General features: G+C 41.9%; 1 protein-coding gene across 1 annotated transcript; it reads right to left on the bottom strand.

Moving 5' to 3' along the window:
* Positions 1 to 7,009: 7,009 nt before the first annotated feature.
* LOC149263329 (Cytochrome c oxidase, subunit Vib family protein) lies at positions 7,010 to 23,694 on the bottom strand. The gene is made up of 4 exons (XM_089426123.1): positions 23,203 to 23,694; positions 22,789 to 22,923; positions 7,582 to 7,732; positions 7,010 to 7,461 (listed from the first exon to the last, which is right to left on the bottom strand). The coding sequence occupies exons 1-3, from the start codon at positions 23,314 to 23,316 to the stop codon at positions 7,616 to 7,618; spliced, it is 366 nt and encodes a 121-aa protein (XP_089282249.1). The 5' UTR covers positions 23,317 to 23,694; the 3' UTR covers positions 7,010 to 7,461; positions 7,582 to 7,615.
* Between the last annotated feature and the right edge of the window lie 1,117 nt (positions 23,695 to 24,811).

Here is a 24,811-nt window from a genome sequence, read left to right on the forward strand (position 1 = left end):
CAGGCAGGGCAGAGGAACAAGATTTGGTCGTCAGATTGAACAGATGGACGGCGGATTCGGCTTGGCGGGAGGTATCGGGCGGAAGCGGGAGCGGACAATCGTGAGCCGTTGGATCTTGGGCGGACAAATCTGATGGCCATCGGGTGGAGGAGATACGCGGGGGTTAATCGTCGGGATGGGCGGTTTCGGCGGTGGGCGTTATTGCTCGCACCGCCGATGGAGGCTAGGCGGTAATCGTACAGCAGCGTGCGATACCACACAATGCATGACGCGTGGCGACGGTGAACGGAGGAAAACTGCTTTATCACGAGTTAACGTCCTCGCGGTTAATAGATTCACTGATACATGCAAGATTCAAACACAGAGGTAGGATGACAGCTCCTCTAATGCTATACATCAAGAGTTCGGGAAAATGCATATCAAGCACAGCCTAGAACAGAAAAGAGAGGGAAAGTGAGCAATTAACAGCAAAACAAGCTTGTATTAGCTGAAAATGAAGACGAGACGCTGCAAGTATCAAAGCAGTTACAGTCTCCAGAAGTTGAACCTTACATCAAAACAACAACCATCAACCCCGATTACATCTGTTTTTTGGGTGTATATAGAGTTTGATTACAAAAATGTTTTGTTATTCTATGCGTGGAGGGGTCATAACGGACCACCAACCGCTTTAACTGCCTGGCAGAACTTATGAGTGCAATTGCTTGCTATAGTGAACAAAATTGATCTTCTTGGATGCTCTGTTGTCCTTCTCGGGCAGGTGGAGTGTCGTAGAGGATAGAATTCCATCACTGTTAAATGTGTTCACCTGCTCGGGTTTTGTCCTTTCCTCCTCGGCCATACTGTTTCTCAAATGCAATTGTTGAAGATGAAATGCGTCGGGTACTGGTAGATGATCACCTTCGTCCTTCGGGTGCACAGCATGATCAGGATGAGTGCACTGCATGGCGGATGTACGAGCAGGCGAAGGAACAAGATTTGGCCGTCAAATTGAACAGATGGACGGCAAATTCGGCTTGGCGGGAGGTATCGGGCGGAAGCGGGAGCGGAAAATTGTGAGCCTTTGGATCTTGGGCGGACAGATCTGACGGCCATCGGGTGGAGGAGATACACGGGGGTTAATCGGCGAGGAGGAGCGGTTTCGGCGATGGGCGGTATTGCTCGCACTGCCGATGGAGGCTAGGCGGTAATCGTACAGCAGCATGCGATACCACACAATGCATGACGCATGGCGACGGGGAACGGACGAAAACCGCTTTATCACGAGTTAACGTCCTCACGGTTTGAAGGTGCGGGGAAAGCGACTATCGTCCGATTGCGGGGGAAGATGATCGAACGGTGGGGAATGGTTGCGCGAGTTTCTGCGACGGGAGCCATTAGATCAAGGTGGCGGAGATCAACGGCTGGGGTTACAGGGCGGCTTTATGAAGGCGAGCGGGTGTGCGGGCACGGGTTTCATAAGGTTTTGTGTGTATTAACGCCCGGGACTCGGAAAGGGCTTTTAATATGATTTTCGACGAAAACACGGGAAATAAAGACCAATGGAGGGTGAGGGGGGTAGAGGAGAATGTGAGGGCAACCACCATAGCCGCTCCTTTGAATGTGACCACGGACAAAATATGCTTCCGACTTCGGCAAATCACTGTTATATGGCAAAGCTAACAGCTACCAACCCCCATTTTGATTTTGAGGGTTCTTCCTCTATCCCTTGTACTGATGCATCCAACCCTTTCCGATATGTTCCTCCCTCTTTTGAGTCTATTCAAGAAAAGGGAAAGGGTAGAATGAAAAAGGGTGATATGAATATCAAAAGTTATTTCACTCCCTCCTCTCCATCGGATGCACATGGTCCTCAAGCTAGTAGAAGTCAAATGCAACCCACTTTAGATGACCATTGGAAGAAAGAATTGAGGGAGACTGCTTGTGATTACATAGCTAGATGGCGATATGATGCTGATATCCCCTTCAATGCTTCTCGTTCACCATATTATGAGCCTATGTTTGATGCCATACATGTTGCTGGAAATGGCTTCAAAGGCCCTGCTATGCATGAGCTAAGGGGGTATCGTTTGCAGAAAGAAAATTTATCCATTAATGACTATTTGAAAGATTTCAAGGACCCATGGGCAAGAACAGGATGTACCATCATGTCAGATGGATAGACTGATCAAAGAAACCGTACCATCATAAACTTTTTTATCTTCTGCCCACAGGGAACCATGTTTTTAAAATCAGTTGATGCATCTGATAAAGTAAAATATGGGCAATTGTTGTTTCAGCGATTGGATCAGGTTATTGAGGAGGTGGGGGTGGCTAATGTTGTTCAAGTCATCACAGATAATGCCTCTAACTATGTTCTTGCTGGTAAACTATTAGAGGAAAAACACAAGACCATCTTTTGGACCCCATGTGCTGCACATTGCATAGACATCATGCTTAAGGATATTGGAAAATTAGATTGGGTCAAAAACACTGTAGATCATGCCAAAAGCATAACAAAATTTATCTACAATCATTCATGGATTTTGAGCCTCGTGAGGAAACACACAAGGAGCAGGGATATTATTAGGCCTGCCATTACTAGATTTGCTACTCATTTATTGACATTGCAATCTACGCTTTCACAACATAGAAACTTGCAAAAGATGTTTTCCAGTGAAGAATGGAATCTAAGCTAGTGGTCTCACAAATTGGAAGGCAAAGAATTGAAAAAGAAAGTTAATGAAGAAATATTTTGGAGAAAGGCAGCAGAGATTGTGAAGCTCGCTGAGCCACTGGTTAAGGTGTTGCAGTTGGTGGATGGGGAAAGATTGGCTATGGGCTTCATTTATGAGGCTATGGATCAAGTAAAGGAGCAAATAAAGAGGGCATACAAGGATAAAGTGGCTAAGTATGGGCCCATTTGGGCAATCATTGATGAAAGATGGAACAATCAACTCCATCGCCCTATACATGCAGCTAGGTATTTTTTGAACCCACGGTATCATTATAAAGCTAAGGAGACAGGAGCTTTGAGGGGGGAGGTTAGAGATGGACTGAATCACTGCATTGATCGCATGATCCCATTGGAGTGTGAGCAGCTGGAGATACACCGACAAATCACAACCTTCACCAATGCCTCGGGTACCTTTGGGAAGGACCTAGCAAAGATTGCAAGAGAAGCAGATGAGCCAGGTAAACAAAAATTTCAATTTTCAAATTCTTAATAGTTTTTTTGTTAAATCGTTTATAATTTGAAAGTTGGATATAATTTGTAATTTTGTTGAGATAACTCGTTACACTCCTATGTTTTTTGCAGCACAATGGTGGGAGGCTTTTGGTAGCCATTGTCCTGAATTGCAGAAGTTTGCAATTCGTATTTTGAGTCAAACTTGCAGTGCTACTGGGTGTGAGCGCAATTGGTCCGTCTTTGAGAGGATTCACACAAAGAAGAGAAACCGTTTGGATCAAAAACGGTTAAATGATCTAGTCTATGTCCAATACAACCTCTGGCTCAGACGCAACCAATTGCTGAACAAAAGACCTGATTCAGATCCCATTGTGTTGGAAGACATTGATCCAACATCAGATTGGGTAGTGGAGAGTCATCCAACAGAGTTTGCTTCTGATGAGGATATGGATTTTGAATTACAGACGATAGCATCACTCGAACATAATGTTCAGTTGAATGCAGATCCTGATCCACTTGTACCAGCCTCAGCCTCACAGCCAGCAAGTCCTCCAGTTGCAGGCGCTTCCTCTGCTCAGCCACGACAGAAGCGCATATCTCGTCTATCTCAGCTTGCATCTGCTGCACAGCCTACTAGTGCTACCACTTCTACAGTTGCAGTTGGATATGATAATGAGGAGGAGCCATGGGGCCCCTGTCTGACTCTGATGATGATCCAGAGATTGATCCACATGATCTTGGCTCCTCTGGCAGTAGCTACTAGCCAGTAGCATTGGTCATAGTTTGCTTTTGTTGTAGAGGCCATTTTTAGCCTCCTTGGTTATGTGTTTTTGTTTTGATCTCTATATCATGATTTATGATCATGTATGTATTGGACAGTGCACTGGGTGCCATTTTGATATAATGGATATATTCATGAGCCTACTTTGATCATATGTTGTCTCCCATCTATATTCTAATGCTATGTGTTTGGAAACATGAATGAAAATCTTTAAAATTATGTTTTTTTTTATAACAAAAAAATAAATATTTAATGTATTTTTTACAACGGCCGAGTCATTGAAATCGAGCCGGCCGAGTCGATACCGAGTAGGAGTCGGAGTCGGAGTCCACCCTCAGCCGAGTTGGTGTTGGAGTCGGAGTTTTAAAACATTGTTCTGTAGTTGCGGCTAGGCATAACTTGCAGTTCCTTGACAGTGCGGGCAGAGGTTGCACGAATCGGCATGCAGTGTGGTCAGAAGTGGCACATCTTGACAGTGCAAGCAAAGCTACACGACCGGGCCAGCAGTGCTGGCAGAAGCTGCACAGCTTGGACAGAATTGGGTGGATGAGTTGTTGGGGCAACCAAACAACTGTCACATCATTGTAAACTTGTAAAATACACTTGTATAATTATTTGTGAAATATTTGATAGTTGGGGCGAACTTGTTGGGGAGTTGCCCCCTCCCTTCATAAACTTGTGTGTACACTGTTTATTGTTGTTTACTGGATATCGCACATTTTATGAAGTGAATGATAAAGAAGACAAGTGAAATTGAATAAATGTAATTCCACATTGTCGGCGTTTTATAATTGAAGTTCTCTTGCACAAACTGGTCTCTTGTTGTTACTGTGGCACTTGGTTATTGTTATGGTTTCTGCACATATCATAATTAATGAAGAAGCTGAACTTAACTTAATTTGTGTAAGGCGTAGTCCGGAAGCAGTAGTTGTTAGACTTTGCAATGAACTTTGTCAGTGCCACACGGCGCCCTTGGCGTCCAACCACCCTCGGGCCGTGACACAAAATCTCCTTAGGACACTTGCTCAAGCATGAGCAAGTTGCTATTGTAACTTAGCCTAAGTCCAACTTAAGAAAAGCACATAATTAAGTATGGTGGCTATTGGGCTAAAGAAACTTAGGAAAAGTAAAGTAATTTACTTTAGTAATTATGTTTTAATCTCAACTATTCATCTCATGTGAAGTGACATCTAATCTCAGCGATCAATCACTCTGGAGATTATAGTTAGGAATTTAGCTCAAATGTAAAGTTATAAAAGTAAGACCAATGAGAGGAGAAAGGCACACAATATAGCAGCACAAGACATTGAAAAAGGCATGGCAGTGGTGAGTGGAAAAGGACTTCCATTCTAGTGTGACGGGTCCGAGGAAAGTGCAGAAGTGTGGCATAGGAAATCCAAATCAGCCAAGGACACTCGGGACAGATTTAGGGCCTGATCTGCTGCATCAGATCCAGGGTATGTTGTAACTGTAAGTTTCTTTAGTTGAGCCTTTATCTCAGGAGCCCAAGTAGGTTTTGAATTACTAGTGAAGAACCACTGATTGGGTCGAATCTGTTTTTCTTACTTGCAATGGAGATTGGTGTAATTTAAGTTAAGAACCAAGTTGTGCATTTATTCAATAGATCTGTAATATGCTAGGTTAATAAAGTGCCGGGTGCTAGGTTCACAGAAAATTAATGCAGTCACTTCCTGTGGGCTCTTTCAAGGCCCTGGAATGTGGGGAGCAACAGCATGCTACTTGTAAATTTTCTGCAGGGAAGTCACAATGTGGATCATGTTGCAAGAGGTAAGCAATGGTTGGTGGTTTGCTGGTTGGGTTTACATTTACAAGCTTTTCTATCATGCCATGGCTACTGGGTTTGCATTAAGGTTCAACAATTCAGTCAGGCCACTAAGTAGCTACATTCTGTGTCTTGTTGCAGGTGAACATTATGGTCTGCAGGTTCTTGCTAACAACCATTGTCATTTTGAGGAGGGTTTACAGCAGCCCAGTCTCAGTTTTGCTGCAAGTAGAGAGCCTGATTTGCTTATTAGTTGATATGTCACCTCGCGGGTGTGTATCCGCATGTCTTTACCCACTAACCTTATTGGTATTTGCTGGGTTTGTTTTCCTGTTTCAAACTTTCATCACCCAGACACATGCTTGCTCCCTTTGCATGGTGCCTAAAACTTTATAAAAGGAGGTTTATTGCTTCATGATATGTATGATATCATGCTTCTCACTATTTCTGCTGTTGGAAGCGGATATGGTTTTTTCCCTGACAGTTTCAGGGAAGCGGTGGGGGGTTGTTGCAGGCTACCCCTGTTAAAGTATATACGGAAGCAGAGTATCTTTGGCTCTTTTATTTGTAACATCGTATATGTTTTATTTGCTGTAACATGTTCTCTTTGTTAACAGAAGCATATTGGAAAAATAAAATTAAACTTCTTTTTTACACAACAGAACCAACGAATACTGGATTTCCAGTATACCTTTGAACTTCAAAGCCTTAAATTTCCCTTAGACATAGCAATGAAGATGCTTCTACTCTCTACTATAAGCGAGTGGAGTAGATTTTGTAGCAAAAAAAACAGTTAAATGAATCTGAATACGTGACACATCCAGACCCCTAATAACATCAAAATAGATGAGAGAAAATAAAATTCAAAATATTAAATTAGATTCCCACGAGAAACTATACAAATAACAATGGGATGAATCAATTCTCAAGTTGTAAAAACCTGGGGGTTATTGTGGAACATCTTTGCATTGATTGTCTCGTATTGCGAAAAAACGGACAAAAATCTTCTTGTTTCAATATGCTATGTAAATTAACAGTAAACATAGTTACAATATACAATTCAAATTAGGATTTGGTACAATTTGGAAAAAAATCACGTTAGAAAAATCCAATTCAGAAAAATATGTAAGTATAGTATATACATTACACTAATATGGAAAAACATACCAACTATTCAAAATTTTAGGAAATCTTGTGCATCTTCTCTAACATGACACTCCCATCAAATATGGTCCCTAATGCAATCTATTGTACTCCATATTTGCAAATGCCTATGACAGTTTGAATTTGCAGTTTCTAAGGAGAAATTTGAATTTTTAGTTGAAATGACATTGTTTTGGCCTGCATGGATTTCCATACAAATCAACTCCAAATTTAAGGGAATTTTGGAAGATATTCCATACAGAATCACCTAATTCAGCAGAATTCTGCTACTATGGTCTAAACCTATGATCCTCTTTCTCATTTGACAAATTGCAACGAACATTCAAATTTACCAATGGTTATTGATATCAAATGGCAAACACCACATCACAGCTATTTCTGAGCACCAAGAATTATTGATTACAATCTTTTGTTACACTTCCACTTCACATGACTACATTATAGAATGCTGCATAATAGGCACAAATTTTGAACTGTTCTTGGTGCATTGTCAAACACCTAGATGAGTAAAATTTATCGCTCAATCTATTGTAGGGACTCGTCAGTCCTTTGCACGTACTTGACCTGATAATGTATGTATCAGTGCAATAAGTCAAACATGGACAAAGTTTACTACAAACAAAATTCATAACCAAAATCATCTTGGAGTAAACTTTAAAAAGATAACAAAATGGTTGCACTCACAACAACTCTTCAAAATGTAAGAAGCCAGCCCTTCTCATTGCTGAAATGTGTATGGCTGGGGCAAAGACATAGGACCTTTTCGAGAACCTTCTGCCTCCAATAATCGCTCCACTCTCTTTTTGGTAGAAAATTGTCGATCAAAGTGTTTGACCTGCTTAGAAAAGACAACACAGAGAGTGTATACAGAATCATATATGACAGTGCATATAAATGAGCAATCTATGTCTGCTACTGGATTTTACAGGGGACAGATCCTAAAGAAAACAGGCAGTCATCAAAGTCCACAAGATGTTCTTCCTTCATTTTTTCCTCAATCAGCTGGGAAGCTTCCTTCATTTTTTCCTCAATCAGCTGGGAAGCTTCCTTCATTTTTTCCATTTTATCAAAGCTAACTTTTCGTTTTCCTTCTATTAAATGGTGTAAAAACGATTAGACATTTGAGGTTTGCGATGGCAGTGATGTAATGCCCTCTTCAAATTAATTGTGCAAGAAAGGACATAGTAGTCTATTTAACTACATAGGCTATAGTCATTTAAAAAGGGGAAATTATTATTTAATGTTACTTAGGTAACACTAGATAATAAAAAATAAATTGGGGCACATGGAGGGAAACTTGCCAGTGAGTCAAATTTGAATTTAGGAGGGAAAAGCAACAAAGAGAATCTATAAAAGGAAGGGCTGAGAGTCATTACAATCATCATGGATTGTTATTCTTCTTGAATTTTGGCTGAGGCTCTGGGAGGGTTTTAAGACCCTCATTTTCTCTGATTGGTTTCGGTGGTGAAGGATTCCACCTTAACCAATCCTTATATATTTCTTGCTACAGGACTGACTTCTGGCTGGAGGGTTATCTTTCTGAGGCAACAAGGGCTGGTATCTACCTTTCTGAGGTAGTGAAGAGGCAGCAAAGGGATAGAGACTGACTTTTTGAGGCAGTGAGGGACTGAAGATTACCCTTCTGAGGCAGTGAAAGGCTGGTATTCACCTTTCTGAGGCAACAAAGAGGTGGTATATGTCTTCCTTTGGCAGCGGAGGGTTGGTATTCACCTTTCTGAGGCAGTGAAGGGGTGGTATATGTCTTCCTGAGGCATGGAAGGGCTGAGGTCTGATTTTCTAGGGCAGCGAAAGGGCACAAAACCTTCTTCTGAGGCAGTGAATGGCCTAATGGGCCACAATCAGAAGACAGCGAGGGTTTAAGAGAAAATTCGGGGACTGGCTGCACTAGAGACTGAGGCAACAAGGGTGAATAAGGGTGCAAAGAAGCAGCCAGGCCTGCTGATATGATTGTGGCAGCAAGAGGGACAGCTACAGTTTGTAAGCTTAAAAACTATGATAACCCTACTGGGAAACTGTTGATCTTTGTAAATCTGTGATTTGTTTGTTGAATCGACCCTACTTTATAGTGTCTGCTGGTGGAATCAACTGTTGTTTGAGTTCTTGTTTTTACTACTTGTGCATTCAATATAAGATCATCTCTGTTTTATAGATTGATGAATACTGCAACACTATTATTAAATACAATTCTTTCATGTGTTACTGAAAACCCTAACTCTGAATTGCATCCCAAGGATAATCTCTCCAAAAGCTAAGTTGCACGAAGCGCCAAAACGTTTTGAAGTTTCCGAAACGGGTACATTTAGAAACATCACCTCCCAAAAATGGAAACGTCGGCTGAAACGTTGGCTGAAATGCCATATATGTTATATATATAAAAATAAATTTATAAATAAGTGAATAACACATTATCTTGCCAAAAAAGGGGAATAATATCCATAGATGACAATTTAGAAGGAAAACCAAGTCTATATTAACTCTCATCAATGATTACATTATGGTCGCGTTTCAGTCAAGTTTCGGCCGAGTTTCAGAGTTACGGGTACGGGTATGTCCCGAAATGTCAGGTTCCTAGAAATTTCGTGCAACACAGTCCAAAAGGGATATTACAGTGATATCAAAGTTGTGCATTGTGTCAGCCTGTGAAAATATGATTTATGGATGCTCCCGGAGGATAGGGAAAACATTACAGTGAAGAAAAGGAAGGGCACCAACAATTTAGTCATGGCGGACAGGGAAGAGCAGCCACCAGAGATTAACCCCTTAGACATCTTGGGGGAGCTAGCAAGAGGGTAGCAACAGATGGCTCAACAGATGGCACAAGGGCAGCAATAGATGGCCCAACTTCTTACCCAGGTTTTAGCTAATTTGAGTAATGCAGGTAACAATGGTGCTGATGGATCTAGTGGAGGCAGCTGGAGTCTAATAGAAGGAAGCAACAACCATAATCCTAGTCCTTTAAACATCTCTGTACAAACTAACACATGGGAAACCAGTAGGAGGACCCCTAGACCTCTACTACCCCAGTTTCTAGATGGTTAGGGAGCATTAAACAAAGAACTTATAGAATGGAACAGATTTTTCAGAATATTTGCGGGAGTATGCGTCACTAGGAGAGGATGTTTGAGCAGCTATGACTCCTAGAAGTTTCGTGCAACATAGTCCAAAAGGGATATTACAGTGGTATCAAAGTTGTGCATTGTGTCAGCCTATCAAAATATGATTTATGGATGCTCCCGAAGGATAGGGAAAACGTTACAGTGAATAAAAGTAAGGGCACCAACAATTCAGGCATGGCAGACAGGGAAGAGCAGCCACAGAGATTAAACCCTTAGACATCTTGGGGGAGCTAACAAGAGGGTAGCAACAGATGGCTCAACAGACGGCACAAGGGCAGCAGTAGATGGCCCAACTTCTTACCCAGGTTTTGGCGAATTTGAGTAATGCAGGTAACAATGGTGCTAATGGATCTAATGGAGGCAGCTGGAGTCTAATAGAAGGAAGCAACAACCATAATCCTAGTCCTTACAAACTAACACATGGGAAACCAGTAGGAGGACCCCTAGACCTCTACTACCCCAGTTTCTAGATGGTTAGGGAGCATTAAACAAAGAACTTATAGAATAGAACAGACTTTTCGAAATATTTGTGGGAGTATGCGTCACTAGAAGAGGATGTTCGAGCAGCTATGACTTTTATGGAGTTCAGTAACATTAAGTACAAAAATAGGCCCAAAGATCATAATAGTGGCACGCAGCATGTTAAAATTGGCAACTAGGGCCAAACTCCATGTGGGTCATCTTATTTATGGCCGCTGATATTTTTCTCGGATCCCTCTCATCGAGAGGTGTAGGATTGATCTAAAGATCATCCGATTCCAATAAGTATTTATGAAGATGTGAATTTATTTTGATTATGGACAAATTGTCAAGTCGGCCAGCAACTTATGTAGGCTCAGAAGCCCAACAGTCATGTCTATTCAACCTCTATGTTTTAGTATAAATAGAAGAGGACTTGAAGTCATTTGACACACACACACACTCACTCTTGTGATCTCACTTCATCCTATTTTGGATTTGATGAAGATGAGAGCTAGAGGGAGTGCCCTAGGGTATACGCTGCTCTAGATAACAAGCCCTAGATCTAAATGCAGTCATGGGAGAATAAGCTCTACGTTGCTCAAAAAGCCGAAAAAGCCGGAAGCTAGAAAAGTCGGAACTGTCGGAACTGCCAGAAAAGCCGGAACTGTCGAAAAAGCCGGAACTGCTGCAAAAGCTGGAACTGCGGGAACTACCGGAAAAGCCGGAACTGCTGGAAAATCCGGAAAAGCCGGAAAATCTGGAACTGTCGAAACTGTCGGAAAAGCCGGAACTGCCGAAAAGCCGGAACTACCGGAAAAGCCAGAAGAATCGGAACTGTCGGAAAATCCGAAAAGCCAGAAAAGTCGAAACTGCCGAAACTGTTGGGAACAACCGAAATTGCCGAAACTGCCAGGAACAGCCGAAACTGCCGAAACTGTCGGGAACAGCCAGGAACTACCGGGAACTGCCGGAACAGCCGAAGCATCTGTAGCACCAAATACACCAAGCATGCAATATTACAGCTAGCAAGCAAGGGACAACTAGCATGCGACAACAAGCATGCTAAGGACAACAAGCATGTTAGGGACAACAAGCAAACAAGGGACAACAAGCAAGCAAGGTGCAACCAACACATAGGTCAGGATGGCAACATGGTGCAGCAATGGCACATAATGCAGTACAGTGATGGGTATAGTCATGATTAATGAAGGGTGATTAGATGCAGCATAGTGATGATGGATGCAGCATGGTGCAGCGCGGTGAGGTGTAGCATGATGACGAAATGCAGCACAACGATAGGTGAAGGAGTCACCTTGGAGAATCAGTTGAAGCAGCATGTCTTCAACTGATCTCATGTATCATCTTCTTAGAGATGATCTATGCTCTTATCTAGATAAGTCAAAGTGTTGACTTTTGTTGTAAACATACTATCTCTCTCTCTCTCTGCTGAACTATTGAAGAACATATAAGAAGAATTGATCAAATGTTTCCCACATTGGGGTTTGTCCCTGGCTAGCGCCACATCTTGTGTCCTCTTGTCTTGGCTTGTCTTCTGCGATTTATGTTTATGTTCTATCTGCAGTTTACTTTAATGCTAATGTGATTGCTTATCTGGAAAAGATATGGAGCTAACTGTAAAAATTGAAATAAATTTCTCTAAGCATAAAACATACCTAAAATTAACATGGTATCAGAGCTGAGGTGAAGACAATGCCCAAGCAAGAGTGAAAGAGCAATCACCAAAGACAGTTGGAAAAGGACAAAAGGATCAATGGATACCTCATCCCTCTTTAAATTCACCTAGGGTGAAGTCGAAGCAGAGAATATTATCAGAATGGCGCAGCGGAAGTTTTTGATGGCCTACCTAAAGATCACTTCATTGGGAAGTTCGGATCTAAGGGTGGAAGGAAAGGCGGATGCCTTGGTTGCAATAAGTTCGGCCATTATGCGAAGAAGTGTCCAAATGGCAGAGACACATCTCTTGATGAAGATAACACTCATTCCAGGGACATCTTCAATGATCAAAGGAATGACAGGTAATGCAAGTCATCAAGGAAATGGTCGACTCTTCAAAGAAAGCAAGGAAACCCAAGTATGAAGAATCAAATGTTGTTTCTAATAAGATAAAGAAGCGTTATCTTATATTGGCCCTCTCCTTCGAATTCTTTGGGAATCTGGCTTATTGATTGTAGTGCTTCTAGGCACTTCATCGGATAGATAGGTTCACTCTCTAATTTGGTAGAGATGGAAACAATTGTGGGATTATACTTGGAGCCAATGCCACCTATCCCAGAAAGGGTGTAGGGAATGTTATCCCTCAATTGAATGAGGGTAACTCGATTCATTTACAGAATCTCTTTTATGTACCTGATCGCAAAAACCTGGAGTCCATTTCAGCAATGGAAGTCAAAGGTTTTAGGGTGGCACTCATCGATGGAAAGGTACATGTTTGAAAATAGAATTTTCAAAGATGTTTTTGAGTTCAAGGTTGTATCAAGTTGCAGGAAGTCCACTGGGGACCATGTCCATTGACACGTAGCACCGAAGGTCTGTGAGTCAAATGGTGACAGGGATGCCTGAATTCAAAAAGAGCATGAAAGTACATGTACGAGATGTACCGAAGGAAAATCTTACAAGGGGACCATTCCCCTCATGTAGCAAGTACTCAGGTTTGGAACAACCCAAGGGGTTTGAGATTGATGATCAAGAATCTCATGTATGCAGGTGGAAGAAAGCCCTTTATGGCTTGAAGCAAAACTCCTTGGGCGTAGTATGAGAGGATTGATAGCTGTCAGATGAAGCTGAGATTCACTAGGAGTGAAACCGATCCAAACCATTACCGAAGGTTGTGGATGATAGACCTCTCATACTGGCACCTTATGAGGACGACCTATTTCTGACAGGTGCATACCCTCTCATTTGCAGAAGTAAGAGGGAGTTGGATTCTGAATGTGGAATGATAAACTGCAAGCCTGTGACTGCCTCGAGGATCTTAACTTTCAGAAGTTATATGGTAGTGATATCAAACCAGATTTGGGAAATGCCTCTGAGTTTCATAAACTCATTTGCGTTGATGTTCTTGGTGAACTTCTGTCTGGACATATGTTTTGCAATTAGCATGGTGAGCTCATATTTGGTTGAGCCTCACTGGATTGGTGCCAAGAATCTTTTGAGATATCTTCAGGGCACAATCTCTCATGGATTGAGATACACTGCCGGAAATATGAAACTGCATGATTATTCGAATGCTGAGTGGGCAGGCAGTGTGGAGGATCACTAGAGCACTTCTCAATGTTGGTTCTCTTTGGATTGTGCTTCAATATCATGGATGAGCAAGAGGCAGAAGTTGGTTGCTATAAGCACCGCCGAGACCAAATACATAGCTACAAGTATGATATCGTGTGAAGCTACATGGTTGCAGAAGCTCTTAACCGAGCTATTTGTACACATGATGAATACCACTGTGATTCTCTGTGACAACCAGAGGTGGGATTCGATTATTGAGGAATCCCGTATTCGATGATTTCTCCAACAGATAGACATCAGATACTGCCTTATCTGGGATATGGTAAGTCGATGAGGAAGGAGGCTCCATCGCATTGAGACTGATGTACAGGTCGCAGACATTTTGTCAAAGCCCCGGGGAAGGGTCAAATCTGTGACTTTCCCGAACGACTTGGAGTCATTGAGAGACCTTATAAAGGTCCTGCATGTTGCATGCATTGAGCTCTGGGAGCTCTAGGGGCTTGGGGTACTTACTGGAGCAACATATGACCACAGTGCGACTCACCCTCCCCTGGTGGTGCGCTATGAACAGGATGATTCGTTCTCCATGCGACTATGGAACAGGATGATTCGTTCTCCTGTGGGCCAGGATGATTCGTTCTCCGTGGCGACTGTGGAACAGGATGATTCGTTCTCCTGTGGGCCAAGATGATTCGTTCTCCGTGGCGACTGTGGAACAGGATGATTCGTTCTCCTGTGGGCCAGGATGATTCATTCTCCGTGGTGACTGTGGAACAGGATGATTCATTCTCTTGTGGGCCAAGATGATTCGTTCTCCGTGGCGACTGTGGAACAGGATGATTCGTTCTCCTGTGACCCAGGATGATTCGTTCTCCATGGCAACTGTGGAACAGGATGATTCATTCTCCTATGGGCCAGGATGATTCGTTTTCCATGGCATCCATTGACAGGATGATTCGTTCTCCTATGGACAGGATGATTAGTTCTCCTATCGAGGCATCCTACCCATGCAGTCTGGGACCCATGGGAAGTACCTCTCATCTAATCAATGAGCAGGGAAATGAGGATAGGGACCATAGTACTTCTATCGATGGACGCATCATTGTATCTACCGTACTCCCTATGCTAGGATGACCTCCATTGATCTGGGATCAGTATGAGTGGTTTGAGACACTCTCTTGTGATATTGATCTAGGATCGATGAAACTGATCTAGGATCAGTATGAGTGGTTTGAGACACTCTCTTGTGATATTGATCTGGGATCAATGAAACTAATCTGGGATCAGTATGAGTGGTTTGAGACACTCTCTTGTGATATTGATCTGGGATCAATGAAACTGATCTGGGATCAGTATGAGTGGTTTGAGACACTCTCTTGTGATATTGATCTGGGATCAATAAAACTAACTTCGGGTCAGTAAGAGTGATGTGACACACTCTCTTCAGATGAAACTGACTTCGGGTCAGTAGAGAATGGTATGAGACATTCTTGATCAATTCTTCTTCTTCATGGTTCAACAGAGCAGAGCAAAGTAGAGTAGAGCAGAGCAGAGCTCAGCAGATCAAAGCAGAGCAGAGCAATGCAAGGCACTGATGGCAGAGATAGTACAGTCGGACATATGGATCAGCGGATGGAGTTCTCCCTAGTTGAGAGGGAGTGTTAAAATTGGCAACTAGGGCCAAACTCCATGTGGGTCATCTTATTCATGGCAACTGATATTTTTCTTGGATCCCTCTCATCAAGAGGTGTAGGATTGATCTAAAGATCATCCGATTCCGATAAGTATTTATGAAGATATGAATTTATTTTGATTATGGACAAATTGTCAAGTCGGCCAGCAACTTATGTAGGCTCAGAAGCCCAACAGTCATGTCTATTCAACCTCTACGTTTTAGTATACTTGAAGTCATTTCACACACACACACACTCACTCTTGTGATCTCACTTCATCCTGTTTTGGGTTTGATGAAGATGAGAGCTAGAGGGAGTGCCCTAGGGTATACGCTGCCCTAGATAACATGCCCTAGATCTAAATGCAGTCATGGGAGAATAAGCTCTACGTTGCTCAAAAAGCCGGAAAAGCCAAAACTGTCGGAAAAGCCAGAACTGCCAGAAAAGCTGGAAAAGCCAGAACTGCCAGAAAAGCTGGAACTGTCGGAAAAACTGGAACTGGCGGAAAAGCCAGAACTGCTGGAAAATCCAGAAAAGCCGGAACTACCGGAAAATCCAGAACTGACGAAAAAACCGGAACTGTTGGAAAAGCCGGAAAAACCTAAAAAGCCAAAAAAGTCGGAACTGTCGAAAAGTCAGAACTTCCAAAAAATCTGGAACTGCCGAAAAAGTCCGAAGAGCCGGAACTGTCGGAAAAGCCGGAACTGTCGGCACTGTCGAAACTACTGGGAACTGCCAAAACAGCCGAAGCATCTGTAGTACCAAATACACCAAGCATGCAATGTTACAGCTAGCAAGCAAGGTGCAACCAACACATAGGTCGGGATGGCAACATGGTGCAGCAATGGCACATAATGCAGTACAGTGATGGGTACAGTCATGATTAATGAAGCGTGATTAGATGCAGCATAGTGATGATGGGTGCAGCATGGTGCAGCGCGGTGAGGTGTAGCATGATGACGAAATGCAGCACAACGATAGGTGAAGGAGTCACCTTGGAGAATCAGTTGACGTAGCATGTCTTCAACTGATCTCATGTATCATCTTCTTAGAGATGATCTATGCTCTTATCTAGATAAGTCAAAGTGTTGACTTCTGTTGTAAACGTACTAGCTCTCTCTCTCTCTCTCTCTCTGCTGAACTATTGAAGAACATATAAGAAGAATTGATCAAGGGTTTCCCCACATTGGGGTTTGTCCCTGGCTAGCGCCACATCTTATATCCTCTTGTCTTGGCTTGTCTTTTGCAATTTATGTTTATGTTCTATCTGCAGTTTACTTTAATGCTGATGTGATTGCTAATTTGGAAAAGATATGGAGCTAACTGTGAAAATTGAAATAAATTGCTCTAAGCATAGAAAATACCTAAAATTAACACAGCAGAACTATGATCTACTGCACAAGGTTGGGAAATTGTCCATTCCCTCCTTCAATGGGTCATCCAAATGCTCGACAAGCTCTTGGGTACAAAAGTTAGACACTTACTTCCAACTTAACCTAGTGTTGGACGCAGAGGCCATCAAATTTGTCACTTTGCATTTGGAAGGAGAAGCTCATGAATGGTGGTACCACGAATTGGTCACCCTAGGTCATTCCAGCATTACTTCTTACATGGACTTCACACAAAGATTGATAGACCAGTTTGACAAGAAGGATTCAGAGAGACACTTCAGGGAGCTAGCACAGCTCAAGCAGACTAGACCACCAAATGCCTACATTTCAAAATTTTGGCGAGTTGTTATGGTGACAAACATATCTAAACAAAGGTTGATCATGCTCTTTACATAAAGTTTCGCTGAACCACTGCGTGGTTGGGTCAAGGCCTTCAAACCCACCACCTATCAAGATACCATCAGCAAGACACAAGACATGGAAGGTAACACCTAAAGCTAAATTTCCATACAACCACTCATCACTCAAAAGAACGAAGATAAGAAGCCATTTCAAAGAGAGTGGGTTGGGAAGGGCGGGTTGGATGACAAGACTCGAAGCAAGTTGAGAAGGAACAAACTCTACTTCAATTGCAAGGAACCATGGGAACTAGGTTACAGATGGTTGGGCAAGGGCAAGGTCCACTATATTGAGGTGATGTCAGACAGCGACGATGAAGAAGTACAATGTCAGTGCCAAGCAGTGAACCTAGCAATTAAAAGGGGGAGCAATCCCATGAGGAAGCTAAAGGGGATAAGAGACCTAGTATGGGAATTAAGGGCGGTACTATCGCCACTCCTTCAGGAGTCCCTAGATACTACACCTTTAGGATCAAGGGGGTCATACAAGAACAACGAGTCACAACTTTGGTTGATGATGGGGCAACTCACAACTTCATCGATGCAACCTTGGTGGCAAAATGAGGTATCCCCATAGAAGAGTTTGAGGGCTTTAACATTGTGGTGGCTAATGAATACAACATGACATGCACACAGAGGATTCAACACTTGAACGTGACACTGGAAATTACACATTTACCAATGACTTCTATGTAGTGGATCTTGCAGACACCAATGTTGTATTGGGGGTACAATGGTTATACTCGTTGGGGAAGTTCTCAATGAACTACCAGGTAATGGAGATGGAATTCAGGGCCTCAAATGGAAATAAGGTAGTGTTGAGGGGTATGTCTAATGGCACTCCTCGAATGATATTAGCTAAGAGAATGGAGACTATATTCAAGCATGGAGATATTGCTTGCGCAACAAAATGTCTAATTCTGAGTCAGAAGTCGTCAAATAGCAGCTAATAATATCAGGGAAATATTCAGTTATTATTGAATAAGCATGACCAAGTTTTTGGAGAGATTCCCCCAGGGAGACCTCTTGATAGGGGTTTTGAACACACCATAGAGCTAGAGGGGCCAAACCAGTGATCACCACACCTTACAGCTATACAAAGAAATTCAAGGATGAGATAGAAAAGGTCATCAAGGAAGTACTAGTCATGGGCCACATCAGACCTAGTTCGAATCCATTCGCATCATTAGTGGTTTTGGTGAAGAAAAGAATGGTATCTGGAGGATGTGCATTAACTACTTAGCCTTGAACAAGAAGAACATCAAAACCAGGTACCCCATCCCCAAGATCAATGAGTTATTGGATAAGTTGCATGGAGCCGTGTATTTCTCAAAGATTGATCTTCGACTAGGTTATCATCAGACCCAAGTCCAGCAGCGGGATATGCATAAAACAGCCTTCAAGTGCCACTATGGGCATTTTGAATTCTTAGTCATTTCATTTGGGTTGACTAATGCACCGACCACCTTTCAAACATGCATGAACCACATCTTCAACAAGAAATTGAGGAAGTTCTTATTGGTATTTTTTTATGACCTCATATACAACAAAACATGGGAAGAACATTTGAGACATTTGGATGAGATTTTGAGTTTTATGAAGGAGCAGTCACTTTATGCCAAGGCATCAAAGTGTGAGATCAAGATAACCAAGGTCCTTTACTTGGGCCATGTGATTAGTACGAGGGGGGTACAGGTACATCAAGAGAAGATACAGGCCATACTGGATTGGCCCACGCCCAGGAAACTTACTGAGTTGTTGGGATTCTTTAGGATTTGCAGCTATTACAGGTGGTTTGTTAAGGGATTCTCTCAGTTCGACGCACAATTAACAGACTTGACAAAGAAAGGGGTGTTCAGGTGGACAGAAGAGTCAGACAAGACATTTAACAAGTTAAAAGAGGTGATGAGCTTGTGCCTAATGTTAGCACTTCCTGACATCAGCTAGGCCTTTATATTGGAATGTGATGCTTCGAGTGAGGGGATAGGAGTTGTGTTGATGTAGAATAAACACCCAATAGCCATCGAAAGCTGGAAACTCAGAGATCCAAAGAAGCTCTATTCCATCTACAATAAAGAGATTCTCGCCATCATGCATGCATTGACGAAGTTCAAATAGTACTTGGTAAGGGGAAAGTTTGTGTTCAAAACAGATCACAACAGCTTATGGCACTTCCTGAAACAAAAGGACCTGAATGAAATACAACAGAAATAAGTAAGATTCAAGCCTATGATTTTGATAGTGAGTGCACGACAGGCAAGAAGAACATTGCGGTTGATGCACTCTCCAGCAAACTCGTTGTGTGTTCACTCATGGAGATCACAGGAGATTGGAAAGCCCACCTCTTGGTGGAATACTCCACAAACAAGTTTGCTTGTGAGGTAATAGGCAGTGTCATCCAAGATGACAGGTACAAAATAGTAGATGGGTGGGTCCTTTTCTATAAAGGCGGGTTATATTTGCTCCATGGGGCCACACTCAAGGAGAAGATCTTGAACACTGCACATGACACACCACTAGCAAGGGACCAAGGGTTCTTCAAAACTTACAGGAAAATCAAAGAAAGGTTTTCTTGGAAACGCCTCAAGGATGATGTATTGAGGCACATAAGGGAGTGCATGACTTGTCAGCAGAACAAGCCCAAGCATACTCCTCCTGCAGGACTGCTACAGCCCTTGCCAATTCCATAACAGAAATGGGAGAGCATATTGATGGACTTGATCATAAGTCTACCCAAGGCACAGTGCAAGTATTGCATCTACGTGATAGTTGACAGGTTGACCAAGTTCGCACATTTCTTTGCGATTTCAGTAGATTATAAGGCAGCACAAGTGGCGGAATTGGTCTTGAAAGAGGTGTTTAGAACTTTAGACTCCATGGGTTGTCTAAAAATATAGTCAATGATCAGGATAGAAAGTTTATCAGTGCATTTTGGCAAGAGTTGTTTAGATTGGTGGACAGAGAATTGACCACTAGTACCAGTTATCACCCTCAAATATGGCCAGACAGAGATTGTAATAAATGGATTGAGGGGTTTCTGCGTAACCATGTGACAGGACAGCAGAAGGTATGGATCAAATGGTTACATCTTAGGGAGCATTGCTACAACACTACTTATCATCTATCCATTGGGATGACCCCATTCAAGGCACTGTATGGGTATGATGCTCCATCATTTGTCGATTTGGCATTTGGGGATAGCAAGGCTCCAAAAGCCAAAGATTGGATACAGGAAAGTTGGGACATCCTTAAGGTCCTTAAGGAGAATCCGCAGGCCGCCCAAAAACAGCAGAAGATGTATGCGAACAGGCACAAAGTAGAGCGCAACTTTGAGGTAGGAGATTTAGTTTTCCTAAGATTGCAGCCATATAGATAGTCTTCACTCAAGAAAAGTGGTGCAGAGAAACTAAAATCAAGATTTTATGGGCCTTACAAAATAATCAGATGAATTGGTGAAGTAGCTTATGAGTTGGAGTTGTTGGAGGGGAGCAAAATCCACAATGTCTTCCATGTATCATGCCTCAAGAAGGCAGTAGGTCAATAGGTTACTACTTCAGCTGAGCTACCCCCTTTGGACGAGGAGGGGCAGTTAGTATTGATTCTGGAAGCTATCATGGTTGTCCGAGAGAGGAGATTGAGGGGCAAGATGATCTCAGAATATCTTATCAAGTGGAAGGATTTGCCTGAGGAGGATGCCACGTGGGAAGGAGAACAGATCTTGCAACACCCGAATCTGCAATTGCTTGAGGACAAGCAATGTCGAGAAGGGGGGAACTGTAATGTCCTCTTCAAATTAATTGCCCAAGGAAGGACGTAGTAGCCTATTTAACCCCATAGGCTATAGTCATTTAAAAAGGGGGAATTATTATTTAATGTTACTTAGGTAACATTAGATAATAAAAATTAAATTGGGGCAAATGGAGGGAAACTTGCAAGTCACTCAAATTTGAATTTAGGAGGGAAAAGCCCCAAAGAGAATCTATAAAAGGAAGGGAGGAGAGTCATTATGATAATCATGGATTGTTATTCTTCTTGAATTTGGGTTGAGGCTCTTGGAGGGTTTTAAGATCCCTTTTCTCTAATTGGTTTCGATGGTGAAAGATTCCACCCTAACCAATCCTCCTATCTTTCTTGTTACAGGACTGAATTCTGGCTGGACGATTGTCTTTCCAAGGCAGCGAGGACTAGTATCTACCTTTCTGAGGCAGCAAAGGCTGGACACTAACCTTTGAGGCAGCGAAGGGCTAGAGACTGGCTTTTTGAGGCAGTGGGGGGCTGAAGATTACCTTTCTGAGGCAGGGATGGGCTGGAGTTGTCTTCCTGAAGCAGCGAAAGGCTGATATTTACCTTGCTGAGGCAGCGAAGGGCTGGTATATATCTTCCTAAGGCAGCGGAGGGCTGGTATTCACCTTTCTGAGGCAGCAAAGGGGTGGTATATGTCTTCCTGAGGCAGCAGAGGGCTGAGGTCTGATTTTCTGGGGCGGTGAAAGGCCAAGAAGCCTTCTTCTGAGGCAGCGACTAGCCTAAGGAGCCATGATCAGGAGACAGCGAGGGTTTAAGGGCAAATTCAGGGGTTGGCTGCACTAGAGACTGAGGCGGCAAGGGTGAATAAGGGTGCAAGGCAGCAGCAAGGCTTGCTGATATGATTTTGTGGCAGCAAGAGGGACAGCTACAGTTTGCAAGCTTAAAAACTGTGTTTTGATAACCCTACTGGGAGACTGTTGAACTTTGTAAGTCTGTGATTTGTTCGTTAAATCAGCCCTACTTTATAGTGTTGCCTGGTGCAATCAACTGTTGTTTGAGTTCTTGTTTTTACTACTTGTGCATTCAATAAAAGAACATGCCTGTTTTATAGATTGATGAGTACTGCGACACTGTTATAAAATACAATTCTTTCATGTGTTATTGAAAACCCTATATCAGAATTACATCCCAAGGATAATGTTTCCAAAAGGATATTACAAGTGACAAGTTGGAAACCCATGAAATTCCATCGGCTAACAGTTCTCTGATCATATGGCAAAACTAGAACACTCCAAATTTTGGTGCCTGGCAACGCTGGTCAAAGTTCAAAACCCAAAGCATTCCCGTAATCTTTAATTGGTATTTTATTGAAGCTGGGTGAGTTGTGAAGCATTTCAGAAATACCAAGACTCGTCAAAAATTGGTGAGATCCCTATTAGATTTCCGTTTTTCTTCTATGGCTGACATTAATTTAAAACCAAATCAAACTGACATAATCTGAATGGATAGGCATATGGAACTTACAAAGGCTACTGTCAATTTCGGAGTTCATGTAGCATCCAGTATACTTGGGTATCTAGACCTGATCCAATGGTCCGATGTTAGGATCCTTTTGGGAGGATGAATAGGAGAGTGGCCCTATTCATTAAGGCCACAACAGTAACAGATAGTCTCTAATGATCAAAGCTCATAAGCGGACAGTGCAGACCTCCCACAGCATAGTGAGAATGTGAATGCTTACTAAGCAATCAGTTATGTTTAAGCCTTGATTTTTGCCCACTCAAAGAAATATTTCAAAAAATATATATAACAAGAATAATTAAAAAATTAAAAACCTTACCCATGTGGGTCGACATTGCTTCACAAACTCAGATCTGGCAGCCTTGCATTCCGCAGGATAGAGCAGACCTACCGAAGCAACTTCTGTGGGTTTACTTTTGCTCTTCTCCACACAGGCAAAGAACGTATCCCGGGCCTGGTCCCAAAGGGATCAATCAAATGCAAATCAGCGTTTACAAACCTTTATGAATAAAACGAATCCTTTCTAACCAGTACTCCATTATTGACCATAACCCAGTGAAATAGAGTTAGAGCAATTATTTGGAGGATTGATAAAGCCCTAAGAGGCTAAAATGACAGAAGTTTCAACTGTATTTTGTCAATACCCAAAACCGAAGTATTCCCTTAATTAGCTGGCGGGTAAAAAGTGATAACTAATAGCAAAGAATATATGAATAAGGGAAACGGGCAGGACCTTGTAACAAGCAACGCGTCCAGCTGCTAGGACGTCCTTGTGTATGTCATCGGAGTCTTGGTCCTCCTGCGCATGTGATTGTTCTGAGTTCTCCTTTTTCGTCCACCAACCCATAATTGTTTTTCTGTGTTCTAACGAAACGAAATTTCAGTGAGTTTTAATGAAGCCCATCGGGGAGAAAACCCATAAAATTTCTCGAACCAAACGAATCTATAAATTCGAAACTTCAATGGCTTGCTGAGCTTTGTGTTGTTGTATTCATCAATTTTGTATCCAGAAACGTCAAAATTTCGAGAATCCCCGATCAAAATCTGACCAGAATAATGCTTGAATCGTATGCAGGAAAATATGTTTCTTATAAATCCACCGGTAGGTTATGACCCTTAGCGGCCTCGAGAGCACGATTTCTCGCTTTTCTTTTTAAGGAGCGGCAAGGAAAAAGAGTTTCTGTGCCGGGAGAGCGATGTTATTTTTGTGAATACGGGAAATAATGAAGGGATTGCATTTCACAGTCACTAACTGGATACATCATTGTTTCATGATTTGGAGTTTTTTTAATGTCTTTAAAGTAAAAAAGAATATTGTTCCTTTTCTTTTTATAGGTTTTTTTAATATATCTGATCTAAGTGATTTAAGTTCTTCTAAATATATCCCATCATGCAGAGATTTTTAAATATATCTTATCATGCAGATATCAAGTAACTTTAACAGTGTAGATTTAAATTTGGATGCTAAAGGTATTCAAAGTTTTGGTAAATCAAAACTAGTTATATATTGGTCTCATGGATATGCGGAGAACATTAATTTATTGTCACAGGAGAAGAATAATTTGTTGAGCATAAATATATAACAAAAGGAAGCACACATATATAACAAATTGCTTTTCAAATGAGTAAGGAATGGGAGAGATCTTTGCAAATGAGTAAGGAATGGGAGATATCTTTGCAATTATTTTTTTATTTTGATATTTTGAATAAGTTATTTCTGGCTAATATGTTTTTGATTAATTTAGTTGTTACTATATTAAGTTATAAATTTATAAAGTGTATGGTGTAAGATTTTTATCACAAGCACAAGAATCTAGTTGTGAAAAAAAAGTAATATTACCAATTGCAAGTTGAAAGATTTAGAGACAGATCAATAGATCAAAGAGACTAGGTTGAATTGTTTGTATTACATTGAATGTCATGAGTACATATTTATATAGCATTCTTTAGGTGAGAGGAGTAATGCGCATTAGGTTGGGGTTCCTTATGCATGCACATGTAAGGCTAAAAATAATTTCCCCTTATTGTCAATTAAGTAGTCATAAATGGAATTGGCTAGCCAAATATGGTGTTGGAGCCATAAGTAGAGTTGGTCGTGAATGGAATTAGTCAAATATAAATGAGAACTCAAATGAGAGCATTCATGCAACTCTAATCTCCATAAATATAACTAGTCTCAAAAAATAGAACTAAGGAGTAGTGGACTCCAAGAATAGAACTAGAGACACTATGAGACGTGTGCACTTATCTAGAAGGTAAATATAGCCATGCAAGTGCGCTCTTAATGCCATGTCACTATCTTTTCACTACCATATGCCATCCTACATGGCAACACCTATTAT

Source organism: Pinus tabuliformis, chromosome 6 (genome assembly GCF_031772625.1).
Source record: "Pinus tabuliformis cultivar Carrire ecotype Pingquan chromosome 6, CPIR1, whole genome shotgun sequence".
NCBI lineage: Eukaryota > Viridiplantae > Streptophyta > Pinopsida > Pinales > Pinaceae > Pinus > Pinus tabuliformis.